Source organism: Pogoniulus pusillus, chromosome 2, assembly GCF_015220805.1.
Source record: "Pogoniulus pusillus isolate bPogPus1 chromosome 2, bPogPus1.pri, whole genome shotgun sequence".
Classification (NCBI taxonomy): Eukaryota; Metazoa; Chordata; class Aves; order Piciformes; family Lybiidae; genus Pogoniulus; species Pogoniulus pusillus.
The window spans coordinates 8,029,029-8,050,457 of NC_087265.1; the positions used below are offsets into that span (position 1 = coordinate 8,029,029).

The window sequence follows — 21,429 nt, forward strand, 5'->3', positions numbered from 1 at the left end:
TTGGTAAACCTGTAACTGCATCAGCTAATTTTGTCCTTAGAACCAACTGCCTGTATGGCAGTGTATCTGAGCAAATGCAAGAAAGCAACACGTTGTAAAATATTTAAGGAAACGAAACTTACTTCCGAAGTTTGCCTTCAACCATCCACTTATCTCTCCTTAAGTTTGACATATAATCAATGTTTTTATCGATTTCGCTGTCAAAAGACAAAATAATCCATTAACTGTGAACTTTCACATCTTTTCCTGAGAATACATTTACATGCAGATACTTTGTCTTAAAGAATTCCCTTGGAAAAATGTTTCAAGTGAGTGATCTTAAAGCTAGGGAACTCCAATGCTGAACTGCTGTGTCTATGTCAGGCAGTCTTTATTTACAGTACCATGTCAGCCTTCTTTCTGTAAGAAGCATAGCAAAGAATTTTACTTCTTTTTCCATAAATCTAACTGAGTGTCAAGCCTCCAGCTGAATGTGTGCCACAAAGCCCTGCACTGAAAACAAAGTTGTCACTGCTACATCCACGGTCTTCTAAGTATAGAACCACAGAATCAACCAGGTTGGAAGAGACCACCAAGATCATCCAGTCCAACTTAGCACCCAGCCCTAGCCAGTCAACTAGACCATGGCACCAAGTGCCTCAGCCAGGCTTTTCTTGAACACCTCCAGGGATGGTGACTCCACATGATCTACAAACTACAGCCACTTTTCACTACAGCACTTGGAGAAGCAAGCCAGTACAGCAACAGTCTGTAAGCCTACTTCTGAGACATTTCAGCCTCAACCTTTCAGATGATTATAGTAATCTTCAGCTTTGGAAGATATGGAACATCTCTTTCCTTCTTGCCTTACACAGTCTTGATTCACTTTTGCAGTACTGTACAGCAAAAGCAGGAGAATTCACCAGGAAGCAAAACAGCTCTCCAGTGATGAAAAAAACTTTACCACAGTATTTAAGTACACATGGTGTAAATTAAGTAAATTAATTGCACATTGTTGGGTTTTCAAAGGTTGTTTAATGCAGGTTGGTTTTTTTTACTTCAGGCATGCTATGTATGTCTGACCACAAATAAAGCATACACCTGCTTGAATTAGCACCGTAATAAATCAGGCTTGCCACCTCAGCTTATGACACTAGGTACAAGTATTTGGGCAAAAAGAGGTCTGGAGAGAGTTAAAAAAGGAACAGGAGCACTGCAGAAGCCTTCTACAGTTCTTCCAAACTGTTCCCTAGAACACCTAGTGAATTTCTCTGTAATCAGCCTCATCATATACCCCAAAACAGGTGTAGAAATTTTGGAGTAAGCTTTGAAAACAGACTTAAAGAGACCAAACATGGCAAAGTTCCACTCTCCTATCTTATCAGAAGCACATATAGCTAAGAATTGGTAGGACAGCAAATTTCAGCTTCCATTGTAAGAACATCAGGAAGCCTCCTGTAACAGTGCATGCAGTACTTTTGATCTAGAACATATTGAGACTTTCATTTTCACAGGCGCTTTTGGGAAAGATCTTACCTTACTACACTTTTGCTGCAGGCTAACTCATTGACAAGAAAAGCAAGAACTGATGCTTTCTGAGCTGGAGTATGTGCCTGAAAAGCTTTTGTCTTCAAGCTCTCTGTCAGCTCAGTTTGCCCACAATGAGCCTCCATGAATATCTGCAGAATCTCAGACACATTATCTCGATTGATACCAACATTCAGTAAGTGTTCTCCAAGAATAGTTTTGGCCTAAAACAAATAAAGATGTTTCAATCAATCACATTTAAAGACAAAACAATTGCTTTTCTCTGTAGGGTGGAGCATTGCCTATAGCACAGTGGGATGAGTTTGTTTGCATTTTTACATAAGGATATTCAAAAGCATTTCTCTTTACTCAAACATAAATCTTGAACAGGGTAATAAATCAGAACATCTTCACCTCTAAGTTTTTAAGAGCAGAGATAATGAAATAGATTAAATGGAAAAGGTTGTAGTCTTAAGTGGAACATGTTATGTAGAGTTATAGAGTAGAAAATATCTATGTTGGCTTAAGAAAAGATAATAAAGAATCACAAGTGAAGCAGTTTTGCTGAAGTGACATTGAGAGCAGAGTTTGGAGGAAAAAAAATGGCAAGATAGTCACTGGGCATAACATGAGGGAAAAAATAAAAGGGGAGCAAAAAAAAGAAAGGTGTAAAAATACATGGCCACAGATGTGATAATGTCCCACAGAAAAGTTCAAATGCAAACAAGGGAGTGTAAAGAAAATCCCTGCACTCTGCATTGGTGAGGCTGCATCTCAAATATTGGGTACAGTTTTGGACCTGTCACTGCAAGGACATTGAGGGGCTGGAGCATGTCCAGAAGGGCAACAAAGTTGGTGAAGCATCTGGAAAAACAGGTCTTACAGAAAGTGGCTGAGAGCTGGGTTTGTTCAGCCTGGAGAAAAGGAGGCTGAGAGGAGACCTTCTGGCTCTCTACAACTCTCTGAAAGTGATAGGGTAAGAGGAAATGGCCTCAACTTGCACCAAAGGAAGCTGAAGCTGGACATTAGGAAGACTGTTTTCACTGAAAGAGTTATCAAGCCCGGGAATGGCTTGCCCAGGGATGTGGTGGAGTCCCCACCCCCAGAGGCATTTAAGAGTTGTGTAGATGCAGGGCTTAGGGATATGGTTTAGTCTAGGACTTCTCTATGTTAGCCTAGTGATTGGAATTAATGTTCTTAAAGGCCTTTTCCAATCTAGGCAGTATTGTAATTCTCTGAAAATGGTCAGAAATATCCCTTCTGGAAAATTACAAGGCTGACAGGACACAGAAAGTCTTGAGTGACTTTGAATAGTGACAGCAGAGAGAAGAACTGGGAAAGAGAATGGAAATCAGAGGTGTCAAAGATGCATTATGAAGAACACATTAGCAAAAGCAGCATGTTTAATCTGGCCTTTTTTTTCCCCCCACCTTGTATCCTGTAACGAGTCCTGGATCACAAACAGCTGCAGAGACAAGCTTTACAAGTAAGTCTTGCACTTCTCCCATGCTGTCCCCTAGGTTTAGCAAACCCTCTTGCAGAACGCTCAGGGAAGGGACGTCCACGTTCACATCAAAGCCAAGAACTTTACCAAAGTTACGCAGGAACTGCACTACCATGAGACAGTCTGAAAATGTGCTTCCATCCAGAACGAGGCCTGGGATGCGAGGCAGCTCTGGCAAAGGCTGAAAGGCAAAGAACAGCAGTGGCAGAATCAGTAGCATATTTCAAAAGAAGACTGTTTTTGACACCAGCTAGGGAAATGGGCTGGTAGGTCCATACAACCTAGTGTGACAAATGCTAGAAGGTAAAGGCTAAAGAGAAGCTGCCTCTGCACAACCCACACGAGAAATTCAATTTAAAGCTGAAGCACATTTACCTTTTCACACATTTAAGGAGGAGAGAGATTAATAAGTACTTATTTTTTGGCCAGAAGATGCTCTCAGGCTCTATTCTGAGCCAAACTTTAAAAGGCAGTTAGAAAAATTTGGGGGACATGAGGAGAGGAAATTCTTTGAGAAGAGAGGGCTTGAACCTGGGGTACATCAAGTCCTGATAGGCAAAAATTAAGAACACCAAAGAGTAGGATAGCATGTGTTCTATAGTAACAGCTTAGAGTAGCTGCACATCTGAGAAAAAGCTTTGTCTAGTGCCTATATACTGAGACATGATGCATATTCCTGCTGTGAAACTAGATCAGAGTAATTGATTTTCCCCCTTTTAAGCAATCATGCAAGTGCTTTTTGGGAAGCAGGCCACTTTTAAACGAAGTGCTTTTCATTAACTAAATGTATGCTACTTTAATGTCTGTAGTAACTTGTATTTATATCTATATATACATATTTATCTCAAATACTTATCTAGACTGAAACTTGAATGCTTTGGGAATGGCTGCAAGAAAAAACTTAGTGACACAATGACAAAATACAGAAACAAGAGGCAGGAAAATAAGTTTACACTGCTAGGGTTACCTTCTGGTCTGCTAAGCACATGTCTTCATTAGGCTTCTTTAGCTCCTTGGCCATTTCTAGTTCCAATCTTCGCTGTTCCAGTTTCCGCTCTTTGTTTAATCTTTTCTCATCACGTTTCTCCTGCTTCAGTCGTTCTTTTTCCTTGTGTAGAATTAAAAGGGCAGAAAATAAAACTCAGGTACTACACTTAACAGTGGAACAACCTGATTTGAAAAGTACCATTTATGTAATTACCACAGCAATTAAGGAATCTGCATTCAAGCAGAAGGGAAAGGGGAAACTACAGAGACAGAAGAAAACATGGAACTGTGAGCAAATGAAAATCCACTTTTTCCTTTCCTCTCCACGTGACAATGAGCATCGAGTTTGCTTGGAGTAACATTTCAGATAGGTGAGTTCCTGCTGTAACCTTCTGGCAAAATTAAAACCTTTCCACTGGTTTTAAGAACAAGTTCTAATGCAAAACCACTTTTACATTATCTTCAGCTCAGGGCAACTTCAGTCTTTTGTTGCATCGCTATGGTTAAGAGTATGGGGCTGGGTGCTAGGTTGGACTGGATGACCTTGGAGGTCTCTTCCAACCTGGCTGATTCTATGATTCTATAATTTAAAGGCCTGATTAGCTGACTCAGTGAAAATACCATGATGGATTTGGGGTTAGGATATGCCAGACTACCAGTTTCTTGTACTCCCTGTCTGCCCCAAGGGAAGTATCCAGAACTCCTTTACTGGTAAGCAAAGTAATAACTTGAATTATGAAAAGCATTGCTATTTTGCAGTACTTCAAAAGGAGCAGTTTAATTCAGTTGCCAAACAAACACCCAATTTAATAGCACAGAATATGTATTTAATCTTTAGCACTGATGCTCAGAATAATCAAATGTTATCAGGTCCTTCTGCGATACACTACATTTTGATAAGTTGAAACAGCAGAAGAAGCAGCCCTAATTACAAGGAAAGGGAAGCTCTTTTGGAAACAGTCTTGTTTTCACTAACAAATCAGAAGCAAGTAGCTAGATGTTTAGATGATCAGCATCAAAAGAAGCCTGAAGTTCTGGAAATTTAAATCAGCCAGGTCTTTGTTACCAGTGTAATGTCACCGTGTTCAAAAATGAAAACAAGTTAAGCAACTAGATTCAGAAATGGATAAAGTACAATGACTGTACACAAAATGACCCATAGGCATTTAGGCTTCTCCATCCCTTGGTTCAGAATTTCTGACATATCTGAAGTAAACCAGGAAATGGAACATCTGTTTTTCTGTAGCACAGCCAGTACTTTCTCCTGAAGGAGAAAAAGTTAAATTCTTAAGGTCTCATAATCCTATTTTCTTGGCTTCATCATGGTCCAAAATCTGCAAGTTTAAGAAGCCAGGACTAGAATATAAGAGATGAATTTCTACCCCTGTGAGGGGTAAATTTTGAGGAAGACCTGCTCAGCAAGTCAGTATGATCAAGTCTTTATTCTTCTTATACAAGTGAGCAATGTGAAGAAGAGAAAATAAAACTTCCTTTCCAGGGAGTATCAGGGACTCTCATATGACTATGCAATTACTATTTACTTTTGCTTAGATTCACTAAGTATGGAAGGGACCTCTTGAGATCATCCAGACCCTATCCTTGTGTTCGTGCTGTACCCAACACTGTTTCCCCCACAGGCAGTATCAGCTACAGCAGGTTACAACTCCACAAGGTACCTGGTCCAATCTATGCCTGTGTTCAACAATAAGTCTCAAAGTAAAAAGGCTTAAACAGAATGTCCTGCATTTCAATTTGTGCCTATTGCTTCTTGTCCTGCCAGCCTAATAGCAAAACTACACATACAAAGACATTGCTTTTCTACTGATCGCTGCAGAATGAAACCATGAGGACCTCAAACTTGTCAGAGGTTAATACTCACCTCTGCTTTTTTACGTGCTTCCATGGCTTTCATAAGCATCATGTGTTGTCTTCTCCTTTCTCGTTCCTATTGAAGCAGGTAAGATTAGGATAAAACTCACCCACATTTTCAAATAGGTAAAAAAGCTGAGTAACAAATTTATAGCATTAATAGACAAGTCACAGTAAATACTAAATATAGGACAAGGATGGCCAAGTCTGTGCATGTTTTAGTTCAGGTTTAGAAAGCAAATACAAGAACAATCAAAAGCAAAAAGGTAAAGCAATGAACATGGAGACAGTGTAAAAAAGAAGCATACAGGTTTACTTATGGTCAGTTGTGATGCTCCTTCATAAGCTGGCAGAACAAAAAGCATAATGGTTGGCTGGAACAGGTCAGTTACCTTACATCTGCTATTATGGAACTTGCAATTTACTTCTTCAGCAGCCAATTCAGCAGAAATTTTAAGTGGCCATTTTCAAACTCTGAAAATGTTAACTTTTTGTAACCAAGCCACAAATTAGTATAATTAATTTTCTCAGCTCCAGATCAGTCTTAATGGAGCCAGTGGTGCTGCATACACACGTGCAACAACACTTGTATTTACTGATGCCTCTCCCTCAGAGCAGATCATGTCAGTAACTTCCAATCACTAAGGAGCTGTATTCCAGAGCACTAAGGATATGTTTTCTGCCTTAAAAACTGAAGAGCAAATCTTGGCCCCAGTAAAGGCTAAGGTTGTTTGATCATCCAATTCAGCAAAGTTAGAGTAGCAGCCAAACTTTTCACTGTTTACTTCTTAGGTATTCACCACTGACTGAAAGCTAACTTCCTCAGGACCTAGCAAACTTAAGGAAGACATCATCTCTGAGTTCTAAAACAGACTGATTCAAATTGTACTGAAAATATCTGGACTAATTCCCAGTGAATGGGAAAAGGCTTCTGAAAATTATCAAACTACCACCTATTAATTTTGCCTCCATCCATCCCTGATTATAAACAGCAGTCCAATCTCTACTGGGACATAAGCAACACAGATATCTAGTTTAGAAACTAAAAAAAGTCTTCTTTACTTATTGCCATGTTCAATTTCTACACATGTTCAAGACATGGTTTGTTTGTTTTTTTCCCTCAACAGACAAGACAAGCAGATGTATGCAATGCACTGTGCTGTAAAGCCATGCAGCAGTATGTAATATGACAGCAGCCAGTGCTACATTTTATGCATTGCTATGACAACCATATCACAACCAAATCACAATGCGGTGTTAGATGTACAAAAATAAACATACCCATACCATATCTAGTCTATGCCTCTCCAACTCCTGGCAGAAAGAGTTGGCACAACATTATGAAACAGAAATCACAAAGTCATAAAACCACTTTATAATCCCCCAAAAGACCCCAATACCAGAGCAGAGCAATAAATCATTAAGCGAAAGAAAATTTGTGCAGGAATCAAACCCAGGAATTTTTAAAGGGCCTGTTTTGAAGATTTGCCTCCCCACCACCCCACCACACAGCTTAAGTTAGTTCACAACTGGCATTCTGTCTGTCTGGTCAACTGCACATCTACCAACCTGGTGTTTCAGAAGAACAGCTTGCTGCCTTCGCATCTCTTTTTCCTTAAAACAAAAGAACAAAGAAGTATTTAAAGTATCCCTCAAAATCAACTTACTCAGTAAGATGTGTATTTTTACCATATTAATGCAGCACATCTGAATTAAACTCTTACTTCTCTGCCCTCCCAAAAGTAAGCAGACAGTACACAGTGTACACCTGACAGTCTACTGAGCTGGGAGGCCCATGATAAAATACACCCAGACTGCCACAGCAGTGACAGAAGTATATCTGTAACTGTCTTTCCCAGCCCCTGTAAGAGACTTCTGTACTCCTGCATGCACACAGTCTAGAAAAGGCTACACTTGTTCAGGCTAATTTTTTTCTAATACAGACTGCTTCAAAGAGTACAGTGAACAATGCTCCTGCACGAGCATCTTGAGTTATGCAAACCTAGTGCAGTGTGAGCAAAACTCCTGGCAATGGCACATGAAAACATTACTGTGTCTATCCCATGTGCACATGCATGTACCACATTGCTGTCTACAACTACCTGAAGGGAGGTTGTAGCCAGGTGGGGGGTGGCCTCTTGTCCCAGACAACCAGCAATAGAACAAGGGGACACAGTCTCAAGTTGTGCCAGGGGAAGTATAGGCTGGATGTTAGGAGGAAGTTCTTCACAGAGAGTGATTGGCATTGGAATGGGCTGCCCAGGGAGGTGGTGGAGGCACCATCCCTGGAGGTGTTCAAGAAAAGCCTGGATGAGGCACTTGGTGCCATGGTCTAGTTGACTGGCTAGGGCTGGGTGCTAGGTTGGACTGGATGATCTTAGAGGTCTCTTCCAACCTGGTTGATTCTATGATTCTACACAGAAATTTCTGTGCATGTTTATATAAGCATGGGCTGCATTCTTCACAGGCTGTATCCACAGTTCCATTAGCAATGAATATTCTTCCAAATTTCCTGCTTTTCTACATGCATTACCTGGCACAGGAACAGGCTGTCCCCATGTGCTGAAAGCTCAGCTGGTGGGGAAGAAGGGGCCTGGCTCAACAGAAAGATCTGGCTGCTGCTTAGAGTGAAAAAGAGTCTGTGGGCATCAGAACAAGGAGTAGGACACTTGGGATGACTACAAGATTGTCATGAGGCTATGCAGGGAGAAAAGTGAAAGGGCCCAGCTGGAAATTAATCTGGCTTCCACTGTTAAAATTCTTCCACAAAAGCACCAGAAAGAGGACTAAGGAGAATCTCTGTCCACTGGTGGATGCAGAAGGCAACACAGTGGTCAAGGATGAGGAAAAGGCTGAGAGACTCACTACCTTCAGTCTTTAGTAGTCAGACCAGTTATTTGCTGGATACCCAGCTGCCTGAGCTGGAACGTAGGGATGTGGAGCAGAATGAAGCCCCCATCATCCAAGAGGAGATGCTCAGTGACCTACTGCACCACTTAAGACAAACACAAGTCTCTGCATCTGGATGCCAAACACTCAAGGGTAATGAGCGTTGACCAAGCTACTTTCCACCACTTACCAGCAGCCCTGGCTAACTGGGGAGGCCCCACTTGATTGGAAACTGGCAAATATGGCCACAAATCTACAAGAAGGGCCAGAAGGAGGACCTGGGGAACTTCAGACCTGCCAGTCTGACCTCAGTGGCAGGAAAGGTCACAAAGCACATGCAGGTTAACTGTGTGATTAGACCCAGTCAGCATGAGTTCATGAAGGGCCCGTCCTGCTTGACAAGTATGATCTGCTTCTATGACAAGATGATCTGCTGCATGGATGAGGGCTGTGGATGTTGTTTATCTGGACTTCAGTAAAGCATTTGGCACCATCCTCCACAGCATCCCCCTGGAGAAAATGACTGCTGTGGCCTGGATGGGTGTGCACTCTGCTGATCAAACAGTGGCTGGATAGCTGGACACAGAGAGTGGTGGGGAATAGAATTAAATCCAGTTGGTGGCAGGTCACCAGTGGTACTCCCCAGGGCTCAGTACTGGGGCCAGTCTTGTTTAACATCTTTACCAGTGATCTTAATGAGAGAACTGAGTGCATCCTCAGCATATTTGCAGATGACACTAAGTTGGGCAGGAGTGTTCATCTGCTGGAGGGTAGGAAGGCTCTGCAAAGGGCCCTAGGCAGGCTGGATTAATGGGCCAAGGTCACTTCTATGAGGTTTAACAAGACCAAGTGCTGGGTCCTACAGTTGGGTCACAATGCTACAGGTTTGGGGCAGGGAGGCTGGAAACTGCCCAGCAGAAAAGGACCTGGGAGTGCTCGCTGGCAGATGGCTGAACATGAGCCAGCAATTAATTGGGCTGGTTTAGTCTGAAGAAGAGGAGATGTTGAGGGAAGATCTCACTGTTCTCTGCAACTTCTTGGAAGGATGTTGCAGGGAGGTGGGGATTGGTATTTTCTCCCTAGTATCAGGTGATACAACAAGAAAACCACCTGAAATTGTGCCAGGGGAGGTTTAGGTTGGATATTAGGAACAATTTCTTTCCTGCAATAGTGGTTGAGGCATTAGAATAAGCTACCCAGAAAGGTGGGTGGAGTCACCACCATCCCCTGATGGTGCTGAGGAAACGTGTGGACATGGCACTTTGGGACATGGTTAAATGGTGATGCTGGTGTTAGGTTGACTTCATCTTAGAGGTCTTTTCTAAACATACCAATTCTATTATTCTACAGTTGTGCACAATAACACAGTTCTTGATTTGGAGCTTCTCTAAACTAACCTTTATTCGCTTTTCGGCCTCCAATAATTTGGCATTTGCTGCTTCTTCCTTCTTTTTCTTTTTTGCCTGTGCATGCAAAACAGGTCACACAACAACACCATCACAACTTGAAAACAATCTGACTAGAAATAAACTTACATGCCTTTAAAAGTCATCACATCATCACATATCATTTTCATTGCAACAGATTTCCCCAATGCAGCTTTCATATTCAGTCAGTTCAGGGTTTATTTACTTGCTGAAAACCAAACCAGAATTTCAAGTCCCACTCAAATTGGCTTCACCTGGCTATTATAACCAAGAAGGTTAAGTATACACTGAAACAATACAATCTAAATGGCAGAAAGATTACCAATGATTTCTCTTGAATGGAGACTTGAAAACCAGCCATCTACTTTTGCTAGCTCACTAGCAGTACAGCACACCAGTATGCTCTGGCAGTTGTATAAACTTAGCACCTTAACTCTACTGCACTTCATGCAGAGCAGAGCATGACACTACTTGAACATCCTACTGCTGCAGCCTTGTTTTCTAGCACAGGAACAGTCATTCTGTTAACTTTAGCAAATACAAGACTAACCACAGGAAGTCAGGAATTCAAGTGAGCATTTGCAAGATTTAGGTCACATCATTTGTTTAAGGAAAATACTTTAACACAAGTTTTTGAACCAGCCTTTAGTAGTCCAAGTTCTTAGAGCTGCCTTCAGTTACATACCTAACTGCATGAGTGACTACTAACATACAACATTCTTTAAAAGGGCAACACAAAAGTTGTATTAATTCATTATTTTTACCTCTAAAATCTGCTGAGCTCGAAGTTCTTTCTCCATTCTGATTTGCTGGATGCGCTTAATTTTTTCCTACAAGGGGAAGCAAGTTATTCCCTTTAAGCCTCTACAAATGCTACTATGGTATGAAAAAGAATGTTGAGCATAAAAGGGTTAAACAATACTTTGGCATTCTTTTCATTCTGGTTCAGAAATAATCTCTACTACGCATACACGCTAATTCCACAGGTTCAATTGGACTACTCAAGTCAACTTTTCCTACATTCAAAAGGTTCTCTGATGCTGTGAGAGGGTAAAACCCCAAAGCAATAATGATACTCAATACTAAAAAAAACTGTTTTTACACTGAAAGCTAAAGCCCTTGTCTTTTGGCTACTACCAGCCAAAGTACTCCATTTCCATACTCTGCAGCAAGCTTCATACTGATCAGATTGAATATAAAAAAACCCAATCGCACAAAAGTAACTTTGGATGCAAAAGATTCCCTTTACAAAACTTTCAGATTCTCAAACCGCAGAAATTTTTGCTCATTTATTCAAATCTGTTGTTACAATTTTTGTTATTCTCTTACTGATACTGTACATATGTTTGGTGACTTAAAATCAACACTGACAGAAATGTTATGTCCTGATGACATAAAGAGCATTTAGAATTTTAAGTAATACAAACTTTGCACTCTTTAAAAACTGATTTGTATTCACTTCATAATCTGCATACCTAATTTACTCAGTAATTTAAATACCCCTAATTTAATAAGCCAAAAGATTATTTACAATGTATTTGACAATCACATGAAGTTTACCTGCTGCTTCATGATCTTTATCTGCTCCTTCTGCTTTCGCTTTTCTTCAGCTGCCATAATAGCTAACAAACAGAAGCAAAGGAAAACAGTAACTACCAGCAGACCATGACAAGAGGCAGCAAACTTTTCATCACTGCTCTTCAAAACACACAAACCTCCCCAAGTTACACTCACCTTGCTGTTTCTTCGCTTCTTTAGCGGCTCGAGCTTGCTCCTGCTTCTGGAGTTTTCTCAGTAGCTTGATCTGTGCTGCTTGCCTGGCTATTTCTGTTACAACAAGGAAATATGGAGTTCATAAAAACAGTAAAGATACAGCTCATACTGCAGACCTTTGGGGGGAGGTAAAAATAGAGAAAACAGTGGGTTTGTTCTGCACACATTTGTCTTGACAACATTTAGCCATCAACTGCTTTTAATGATATCTGATGTATTAGTAACTACATCAACAGCAAAAAATGAACACAAATATCATCTACATACAGGAAAATACTGGGTTTGAGGGAAAAAGTCATCTATTAGGCAATAGCATCGAGCCAATAATGCTGTCTGATTTATTCTTTCCTTTTAAAGCAGAAAACATCTGGCTTAAATTACTGTTTACATTGTAAGTCACCTCATGTCAGCATCTATTCCTTTCTCAGCAATGCAGTAAGAGCACACTTATGTGGGTCACACTTCTCTTTACTGTGGCTACCTACAGCCAGCCACTCTCCCTAAAGTACTCTACTACTTTAAGGGAGAATGTTTATGAAACATTCATGAACTGTGCATGAACACACTGATGTAAGACAGTTGTAAGGATGACTTTATGGAGGTTCAATTCAACTTGCTTTGTGAAGGACTGAGGTTCAGGACCAATTTGAGAACATTCTCCAAAATACTGCCAGCTTCTTCTGCAACCACCAAAACACAGGCAAATATATGGAAAAAAAATGCATGTAAAGATAGGATGATGGTGTAGATAGCAAGGGCACTGTAAACTGGCACACCACAAGAAGAAGGGGTGCACAGCTACACAGAAGAAGCTACACCTTAACTGAAACAGAACCAGTAGTTGGAAAATAAAATCTCTGTTATACAGAGCTTCAAGGACAGATAGGAACAAACACCAACACTGCAAACAACAGTGACAAGTCAGACAGCCCATCTTTTCTTTCAGCTACTACGTGCTGTACTGAGCAACATTTAAGCACTCCTGTGTTAAGCCCAGAATAGCCAAAAGCTTCACATACATGCCAAGTTCAGTTCTCAGTTTCTAGGTCCACTATTGTTTGAGCTGATACAGGGGAAAACAAAGGTCTGATCATTTTTGCCAATTTAAGAAATACATCAGTGGTAACCAGATTGCTGGATGCCTGCTTTTCTAAGATTGTATACATCTAAATGAACTACAGAGTAAGACCTTACACATGCTTCTCCCTTTGAATCACAGGTGCAGTTATTCATCTTGAAGAAGCCAAAGCCTTCAAAAAAAGCATGTCCCAAATTTCCAAACTAAAACTTATGTCAGCATCCTAGTAAAATACATCACTCCTCATGAGAAAACATGTTAACTCCCTATACACAACTTCTTACCTTGAGCCTGCAGCTTTCTCAGGAGCTTTGCATCAGTGCTGTCTAGAAATTCAGAGCTGCCAACATTCGGCGGCCGGCCTTTGCGTCGCCTCACTCTTGACTCCTCTCTAGTGTGCTGCCTGTCTGGATTTGGTGGTCGTCCTCTACGCCCTTCCATAGCTCTGATACGGGGAATGACTTCCTCTTCCTTCAGAAGACACCACTGCATACCCTTTTAATTGACACATTTCACAAGCATTACAAACAAGATTTTTGAATAGGGACAGCAAATATAAGGCACTTCACAGTATCACAGTATCATCAGGGTTGGAAGAGACCTCACAGATCATCAAGTCCAACCCTTTTCCACAGAGCTCAAGGCTAGACCATGGCACCAAGTCCCACGTCCAACCTTGCCTTGAAGTGCCCCAGGGACGGCAACTCCACCACCTCCCCGGGCAGCCCATTCCAGTGTCCAATGACTCTCTCAGTGAAGAACTTTCTCCTCACCTCCAGCCTAAATTTCCCCTGGCGCAGCCTGAGGCTGTGTCCTCTCGTTCTGGCGCTGGCCACCTGAGAGAAGAGAGCAACCTCCTCCTGGCCACAACCACCCCTCAGGTAGTTGTAGACAGCAATAAGGTCACCCCTGAGCCTCCTCTTCTCCAGGCTAACCAATACCAGCTCCCTTAGCCTCTCCTCATAGGGCTTGTGCTCAAGGCCTCTCACCAGCATTGTCACCCTTCTCTGGACTTGAGAACATGAACAGCAAGAGGGACTCTTCTAAAACAAGTTGTAGATGTAAAATACACTGTGATGTACTGTTTGGGCACTGTGATGCTTTGATGATGCCCAGAAGCTATATACTGAGAATGTATCACTGCAAACTGCTGTAAATTACACCACCGTGCAAGATTTCAAAGACTATTCAATGACATGCAATTACCATCTAACCAGGTATGCCAATACTGCATTACTGTTAAGAATTTCTGACCAAATCACATATTGCTCAACTTCCCTTAAAAGGCAAAATATATTCTTCCTTATCACATAAACTCAAAAATTAAACTGCTCTGCTTTCACATCATCCACTGTGTAATGTGAAGAAAAAAAAAGTGTTGAGCTACGAGTCATCATCTTCCAACTCTTAGTGTTTACAGACATTGTGACATACAGAAGGAGCAAATGCAGCAGCATATTGTCAAATGCTGCCTTCTGGGGTGGTGCAGATTCCAACAACCGAGTTGAAAAACACAGAAATCATTTCAATCCTGAAGTTTTATTTAGTAAAACTTAATTCTCCCTTCATCCACTGAAAGAAAATTTGGTTTAGCTTGAAGTTTGTAACTTTAAACAATCCACCTACCTGAACTGAAACCTTACCTACAGTCTCTAAATAAACCAAACACCCAGCAATACATTCAACCCCTTCACTACTAACACTGCTTTTTTGTAGTGTCTCAAAAACAAATACTGAAATAGTTTCCAATACAAACATCCACGTTGGCCTTCACAGAGAAACGGCTTTAAGTGATGAAAAGCAGAGCTTATTGCACCTCCTGAACATTAACAGGAGCATGGTCCATCTGATCCTACTTGACTGAATGTAAGTATTTCAAAGTTGTAATGTCTTTGCCATTTTCCCAAGGTTTTGAAAAGTGTAGGGCGAAACAAAAACCTAAGTGAAGTACCCTTCAGAGCTACTCCATGATTTGCCTTTAAAAGGGTTGTAAAAGATTTTGAAAACGTCTGCTAAAGCAAGGATGAAAGCTGGTAACATACAAAACACATTCATTATCTGTTCAGAAAAATTACAGTTGCATTACTCAAGTTTTCACATCCATACATACATCAAATCTGCTGCACCATAAAAAATATTTTTATTTGCTTATTCTGACAATTTATAATTCAGTTGTTTCTTGTCATTGTTGATAACTACAAATGTTTAATGAAAGACTTAACAAAATAAATGGCATTTTGCTAAAGAAACTGAAATTCAGATCCCAAGGAAGCTATTGGTATCCAGAGATACCTTTTTAAGTCTCAGTCTCTCCCAGTTAACACCATCCCAAAAATACAACTCCACTTTGTTTAGAGGCATTCCAAAGAGCATTGTTATTCACTGTGTTCCTAAAACAAAGCTGTTCAGACTCATGACCATATCATCCTGTGTACAATGCATCATTAAGGACCTTCTCATCCACAACAGTCACCTCTACCACTTTAACAAGAAGTTAATTTGTTTCCTGTCTTTCAGAATACTACTTAAGCATGCACTTTCAGTTAGTCTTACACTCAACTTCCACAAGTCTTACACTCAACTTAAAATTTATCCCAGGTTCAATCCATTGAGCAACATAAGCTATATTTAATGTTGGACTTAGCATCTACAAGCTTTCACCCAGGAAGTTTTACTCCACAAACTGCAAGTGCCAGGGGGAAGGAAAGGGAAAAAACAGGAAAAACAAAATTCAGAGAAAAAGAGAAGCATCCATGGGTGAAAATATCCTGCCATGGAGCTGGCTCTTGAATCATAGAATCAACCAGGTTGGAAGACACCTCCAAGATCATCCAGTCTAACCTAGCACCCAGCCCTAGCCAGACAACCAGACCATGGCACTAAGTGCCTCATCCAGGCTTTTCTTGAACACCTCTAGGGAAGGAAAACTATGGGTAGAAGCAGAATCAAGCCCAAAGTATGTTAACCAAACTAAGGAACAAAACCACTGCTTCCCAAGAAGCAGACACCTTAATGAATTTCATCTGAGATTTGAAAAAAAAAGCACGAACAACAAAGCTTTCCAGATTGAATTACAGAATTCAGACCAGAGCAAACATTCTAAATTCCAGTTTCTAGAACAGGAAGCAAGTAATTGCTCCTCTGTTACAAACACATATGCTGTTTTGCATGGTATTTCTATTGCATCTGCAAGAAACATTTCAGACTTCTAGATACTTATTCACTGAGCAAGTCTTTTAGGTAAAAAGCAGCTTAGGAACTGACTAAAAATAGGTAGACTTAACATGTTGCAAAGATGAACTGTATTTGTTCAGAGGCAGCACCAAAATCACACCGAGAAAGACTAATGTGCATAGGAGTTACTTCACACTAAGGAGATAGGGAAAAGTACTTTAAGGACTTTCTTCCTCTCCTGTTCCTGAATTCAGCTGCACTCCTGGACAAGCATTGGGGAAAAAGAAAAAAACAAACAAACACAAAAGACAATGCAAACCATTATTTTTACAGCTCTACACAAATCTTAACTGGCAAAAAAAAAGTCATGCCATGTTTACCTACTCTTAGAGAGATATATCCAAGTTAAAAGGTCTGTATTTTACCCTTACTAGTGTTAAATCTTCAACTAAAATGGAGCTGCATGAAGAATCAAGTTTTCTCTAACTGCATAATGAACCTATGAAAGGAATGGGTGAGAGAGCTGGGACTGCTCAGCCTGGAGAAGAGGAGGCCATGGGGGATTTCATCAATGTGATAAATACCTGACAGGAGTGTGCAGAGGATGGAGCCATGCTCTTTTCAGAAGGACCCCATGACAGAACAAGAGGCAGTGGTCACAGACTAAAACATAGGAGGAGACACTCTGTCCATCAGAAAACACTTTGTCACCGTGAAGGTGACTGAGGTTGTAGGGTCTCTCACCTTAGAAATTTTAAACAGCTGGCTCTAGGTGACCCTTTCTTGAGCAGAGGGGTTTGGTGACCTCTAATGGTCCCTTACAACCTCTGTGACAGATACTCTTGATGTTACATATTAATCAAAGCCAGCAAGCTGGGGCACAGCTCAGTATCACTGCAGAACACTCTTTTCCACCTCTTCCTGATACAGTATTCCAATCCATATTACTCCAAGTCACAAGGATCCATGCTCTTTGTGTCATCCCAAATCACACTGACACTACCTTTTCTAAACTACAGCACTTCAAAGTTTCCTGAAGTCCTGCCTCATTTGTCAAATTCTAAACATTCCTCTAACCCTACTATTCCATGACTGTAGGTGATTCTCCAATACAACTTCCTTAGCCCTTTGATAATGTTCTTTGCATCTTGTTCCATTTCTAAGCTTTGCAAAACTTACCCTGCTGCATGTCCCAAAAGATGACAGAAATATATAACCAAAAAAGGGAACCATGAAAGGCTATACAGAATAATCAAAATACTTTTAAAAGGTAGAAATACAATTCCTGAAGTTACCTCCAGACATGATTATCACCTATTGTTTTGAAGTTGGATAGAAGGGTACAAATTCTCTTCATGAAGGATCAGAATCAGTACTGTTTTACTAAGCCCACATTATCAGTCTGAGCGTAACTCTGCTGTTTACATTATAATCTTTCCTTTCAAAATCTCATACATAACATGCAAATATTTTTTAGTACACCTGGAAGAGCAGTTCTCAGTCCCACTTGGCAAGAAAACAATCTCCTTTTGTCTAACCGAACCTCAAAGGAACCTACCACAAACTATACAAGTGGAAACTGCATTGAGGTGTACACCAACTCAGTAATATTCACATTACCATTGCTGCCAACAGAAACCTGCTCTTCCCAATGCCTTCATTCTTAAGTTTTACAGTACAAAAGCACAAAATCTACAAACGTTTCATGGACTGAAAAGAGGAGAAGAGATAGACCAGAGAAGGGGTAAGACTAATGAGTGTGAGCAACAGACACGAAACACTTAAGAGGGTAATATAAGAGCAGATCTTCTCATACTGAGTAATGTTCACAGTGTGAGGAATTATTTCAATTCCTCACAATTCCTTCGATTCAGTTATGTTAGGAAATTCACAACTACATGAACTTGTAATTGTTTTATGAAGGCCAAATGTGAAGAAGGTTTAGCAAGGTTTTACCCTGCAAGCCATGAATCAGGAAGCTACTTCTAGGATATGCTTCTTCCCATGAACTCTGTATTGCTTTCATAGAATCAACCATGTTGGAAGAGACCACCAAGATCATCCAGTCCAACCTAGCACACAGCCCTAGCCAGTCAACTAGACCATGGCACTAAGTGCCTCACCCAGGCTTTGCTTGAACACCTCCAGGGACAGTGACTCCACCACGTCCCTGGGCAGCCCATTCCAATGGCAAATCACTCTGTGAAGAACTTCCTCCTAACATCCAGCCTACACTTTATACTACGCCAATGTTACACATTTCTACAGGCTATCCCAAGGACCTAAGGCTTAACCAGATCCTGAAGTCCAGACTGTCAAGACTATCACATGTGTCCCTATCCCCACAGCAGCATGTTCAAAATACTTATCTTTAAAAAGAAACAAAAACCCAAAAAATCCAAACACATTCACTGACAGAAGTCCAAAAACTTTTATGCATATCCTGAAGCAACAAGAGTGTGACCAAAATTCAGTAAGAAGATGTGGCACAAACGCAGCATTACTTTCCTTCAGAATTCTAATTCTACTTACCCTTGAGTGGTTTATCTACACAAAGTCTAAGTGTTTTTAAAAAGCACAAGTGCTATAAATTCAGCATTCCCTCCTTTACAAACCTCACACTCCAGGAAGCACTGACTGTATTCTCAACAAAGGAAACACTTCTACTTAAACATGTATTTTATAGGGATCACGCACACAAACACATGAAAAGAGTGTGACTTAACATAGACACATACATTGTTTATACAGCAAAAGAAGAAATGAAGCTTTATCTGACCAGATATTTCTGAATAAAATATGTAGCTCAGAGTTCTTTGATATGAAACAAATCCATGACCAGAGTTGATCATAAGGCATGTTGAACTCCTGCAGCCTCCTGGTAAAAATCACTGAGAGGAGCAGTTTTCAACACTGTCCAGGATCAAGCTCTTGGTACCCCAGTATCACTACTATTAAGAAATACACACCATGTTTAGAAAGAATTAACTAAAAACCAGCAATGCTTCAGATTGTAGCAAAAACTATTTCACCTAAATTTAAGTTATTGCTCCTTGGATCAAAGACTTTACTTTTTAAAAAGCAGATACCTGCGGTCCATCTCTGGCTTCATAGAAGTCACCCACTCCTATTTTTGCACTGAAGCTGAAATTGTCCCTTGAGATATCCATTATTCCATTTCTGCTGAGATACTGAAAAAATCACATATTTTTCCACTTCAGCTTGTAAATAATTACAACCTAGCTTTGATGTACAGCTAACTTGGCGAGTGTAATGCTTTGCATATTCTATCGAGGGATATGCATTTACAGGAACGGACTGAGATACATTACGCCTCACATCACAAGATATTTTGAAGTAAGTATCTTTATTGAAGGGGGGGAAAAAATGGTAATTTAATTGCAGGCATGCTCAGTAGCATTAGAACACAGAAGTTAGAAAGCAGGAATGTACCTTTACTACTTCAGGATACTGTCTCAGCTTCTTTCCACAAGGTGCAAAATATGCTACTTCTCCTTGAAGGCGGCCACCAAAGTTTCTTATTCGGGTTTCCCTTTGCCAGCTAACATGAAATAGTTGCATACAAAAATACACTTTTTAAGAAACAATTAATTGATGTCTGGTGAAGATTTTTACATGAAAGCAAAAAGGCACATACCTAAAAAACGTAACAAGAGCATTCTAAATCAAATAGGCAAACACAGAGTTGAGTGGTATGGAGACTGTCCAAATTCTGGCTATGCATGGATTTACTGCCATCGGGCTACTTACACATTGCCAGATTTTAAACAGCTTAGAACTAGATTTCAGGGAGTTATTTGAAATCTGCCCTGGCTCAGAGCTAACCATCAGAATCAATTTCCAGTGGCAAAACTGCTAAGGAACAGGTTGTGATTGTAAAACAGCAAATTGAATGCACAAAAAAAAAATATAGCATATGAAATATGCTGGCATTTAAAAACAGAGGGCTGGAAATCTGTATCACTGGAGCCCTTTCCTTTTTATTCAGCTTCAAACAATGATAAGCTGTTGTTTCTTTACTGAGTGACTTTTGGATGTAGTGCCTTACTACCTCCCTCTAAGGAATACCAGGCATGTACATATACATCACCTACCCGTACTCCAGAGGAACACGCAGCTCACGTTCATCTGCTACTCTTCGTCTCTTTGAAATACCTAAGAGAGAATTTCTGATTAACACCTAAGAGAACTCACAAAATGAAAACAACATCTTCCTAAAACACAATTTTTATCCTTACATCCCCTAAAGACAAATCCTTTTTACATTCTAGCCATGACATACCTCAAGTACCAAGAAAATTAATGAAATTGTAGGGACAGAATCACAGGAATATTCATGTTGGAAAAGCTCCTCAGGATCACCAAGTCCAACTGATATCCCTTCTCTACAAGGTGCACCTTTGATCACATCCCTAAGCACCGCACTCAAATGACTTTTAAACACATCCAGGGCTGGTGACTCAACCACCTGCCTGGGCAGCCTGTTCCAATGCCTGACTCCTTTTGAAATACATTTTCCTTGAAGTTTCCTCTAACCTCTTCTTCTAAAACAGTCTCTTCCCACAAGTAACTAGCTGGAAACAGCCTCGAGTTGTGCTAGGAGAGGTTTAGGTTGGACACAAGGAAAAATTTCTTTTCATTGGAACAGACTGCCCAGGAAGGCTGTGGAATCACAGTCCCTGAAGGCATTAAGAAAAAGCCCATTGTATAGACCTGGCACTTGGGGACATGGTGTAGTGGGCATGGTGATGTTGGGCTGATGCTTAGACTTGATGATCCTGCCCAAACACAAGTGAACTGAAAAAAGGAGTTGTCCAGTGAAAATGAGATACAGAGGAGAGACACTCTTCAGCATCAGACCAGCTGTAAGTAAAATGGACACAAAACTATTTTAATTGTATTCTGATGATTCTTATTAGGAAAAAGTACTGCAGGTAAAACAAGGACACAAAACCGAATTATTCTATCTCCCACCTCTGTGAATGGACAAAAATCTGCTATGAGCTTTTTCAAAGCAATAGAAATCAAAACAGATTCCTGAGGAAAAAAACATAATCTTAACAACCTGGATTACTCCTAATGCCTGGGAATTTTTTTACAAACTTTCTAATGAATAGGCCTGTTTCAGGGGAAAATATGAAGCTGGTCACATCACACTCTTTCAAAGCTAATGCCCCCGATGACATGGAATGAAATTCTTA

At 40.5% G+C, this 21,429-nt stretch overlaps 1 protein-coding gene across 15 annotated transcripts in view; it reads right to left on the reverse strand.

The window, feature by feature from the left end:
• BAZ2B (bromodomain adjacent to zinc finger domain 2B) overlaps positions 1 to 21,429 on the reverse strand; it is a 142,467-nt gene that overhangs the window by 29,597 nt on the left and 91,441 nt on the right. For 6 of the 15 annotated variants that reach the window (XM_064155448.1, XM_064155482.1, XM_064155457.1 and 3 more), the window contains 15 exons: positions 20,323 to 20,383; positions 19,661 to 19,769; positions 19,297 to 19,398; positions 13,318 to 13,528; positions 11,917 to 12,009; positions 11,743 to 11,804; positions 10,947 to 11,012; positions 10,153 to 10,218; positions 7,436 to 7,480; positions 7,148 to 7,180; positions 5,877 to 5,942; positions 3,978 to 4,118; positions 2,937 to 3,191; positions 1,516 to 1,730; positions 123 to 197 (listed from right to left, as the gene is read on the reverse strand). In XM_064155448.1, coding sequence (XP_064011518.1) covers positions 123 to 197; positions 1,516 to 1,730; positions 2,937 to 3,191; positions 3,978 to 4,118; positions 5,877 to 5,942; positions 7,148 to 7,180; positions 7,436 to 7,480; positions 10,153 to 10,218; positions 10,947 to 11,012; positions 11,743 to 11,804; positions 11,917 to 12,009; positions 13,318 to 13,528; positions 19,297 to 19,398; positions 19,661 to 19,769; positions 20,323 to 20,383 — 1,600 coding nt within the window. The remainder of the gene's footprint in view (positions 1 to 122; positions 198 to 1,515; positions 1,731 to 2,936; positions 3,192 to 3,977; positions 4,119 to 5,876; positions 5,943 to 7,147; positions 7,181 to 7,435; positions 7,481 to 10,152; positions 10,219 to 10,946; positions 11,013 to 11,742; positions 11,805 to 11,916; positions 12,010 to 13,317; positions 13,529 to 19,296; positions 19,399 to 19,660; positions 19,770 to 20,322; positions 20,384 to 21,429) is intronic. The other 9 variants (XM_064155476.1, XM_064155466.1, XM_064155541.1 and 6 more) reach the window with 6 other exon arrangements.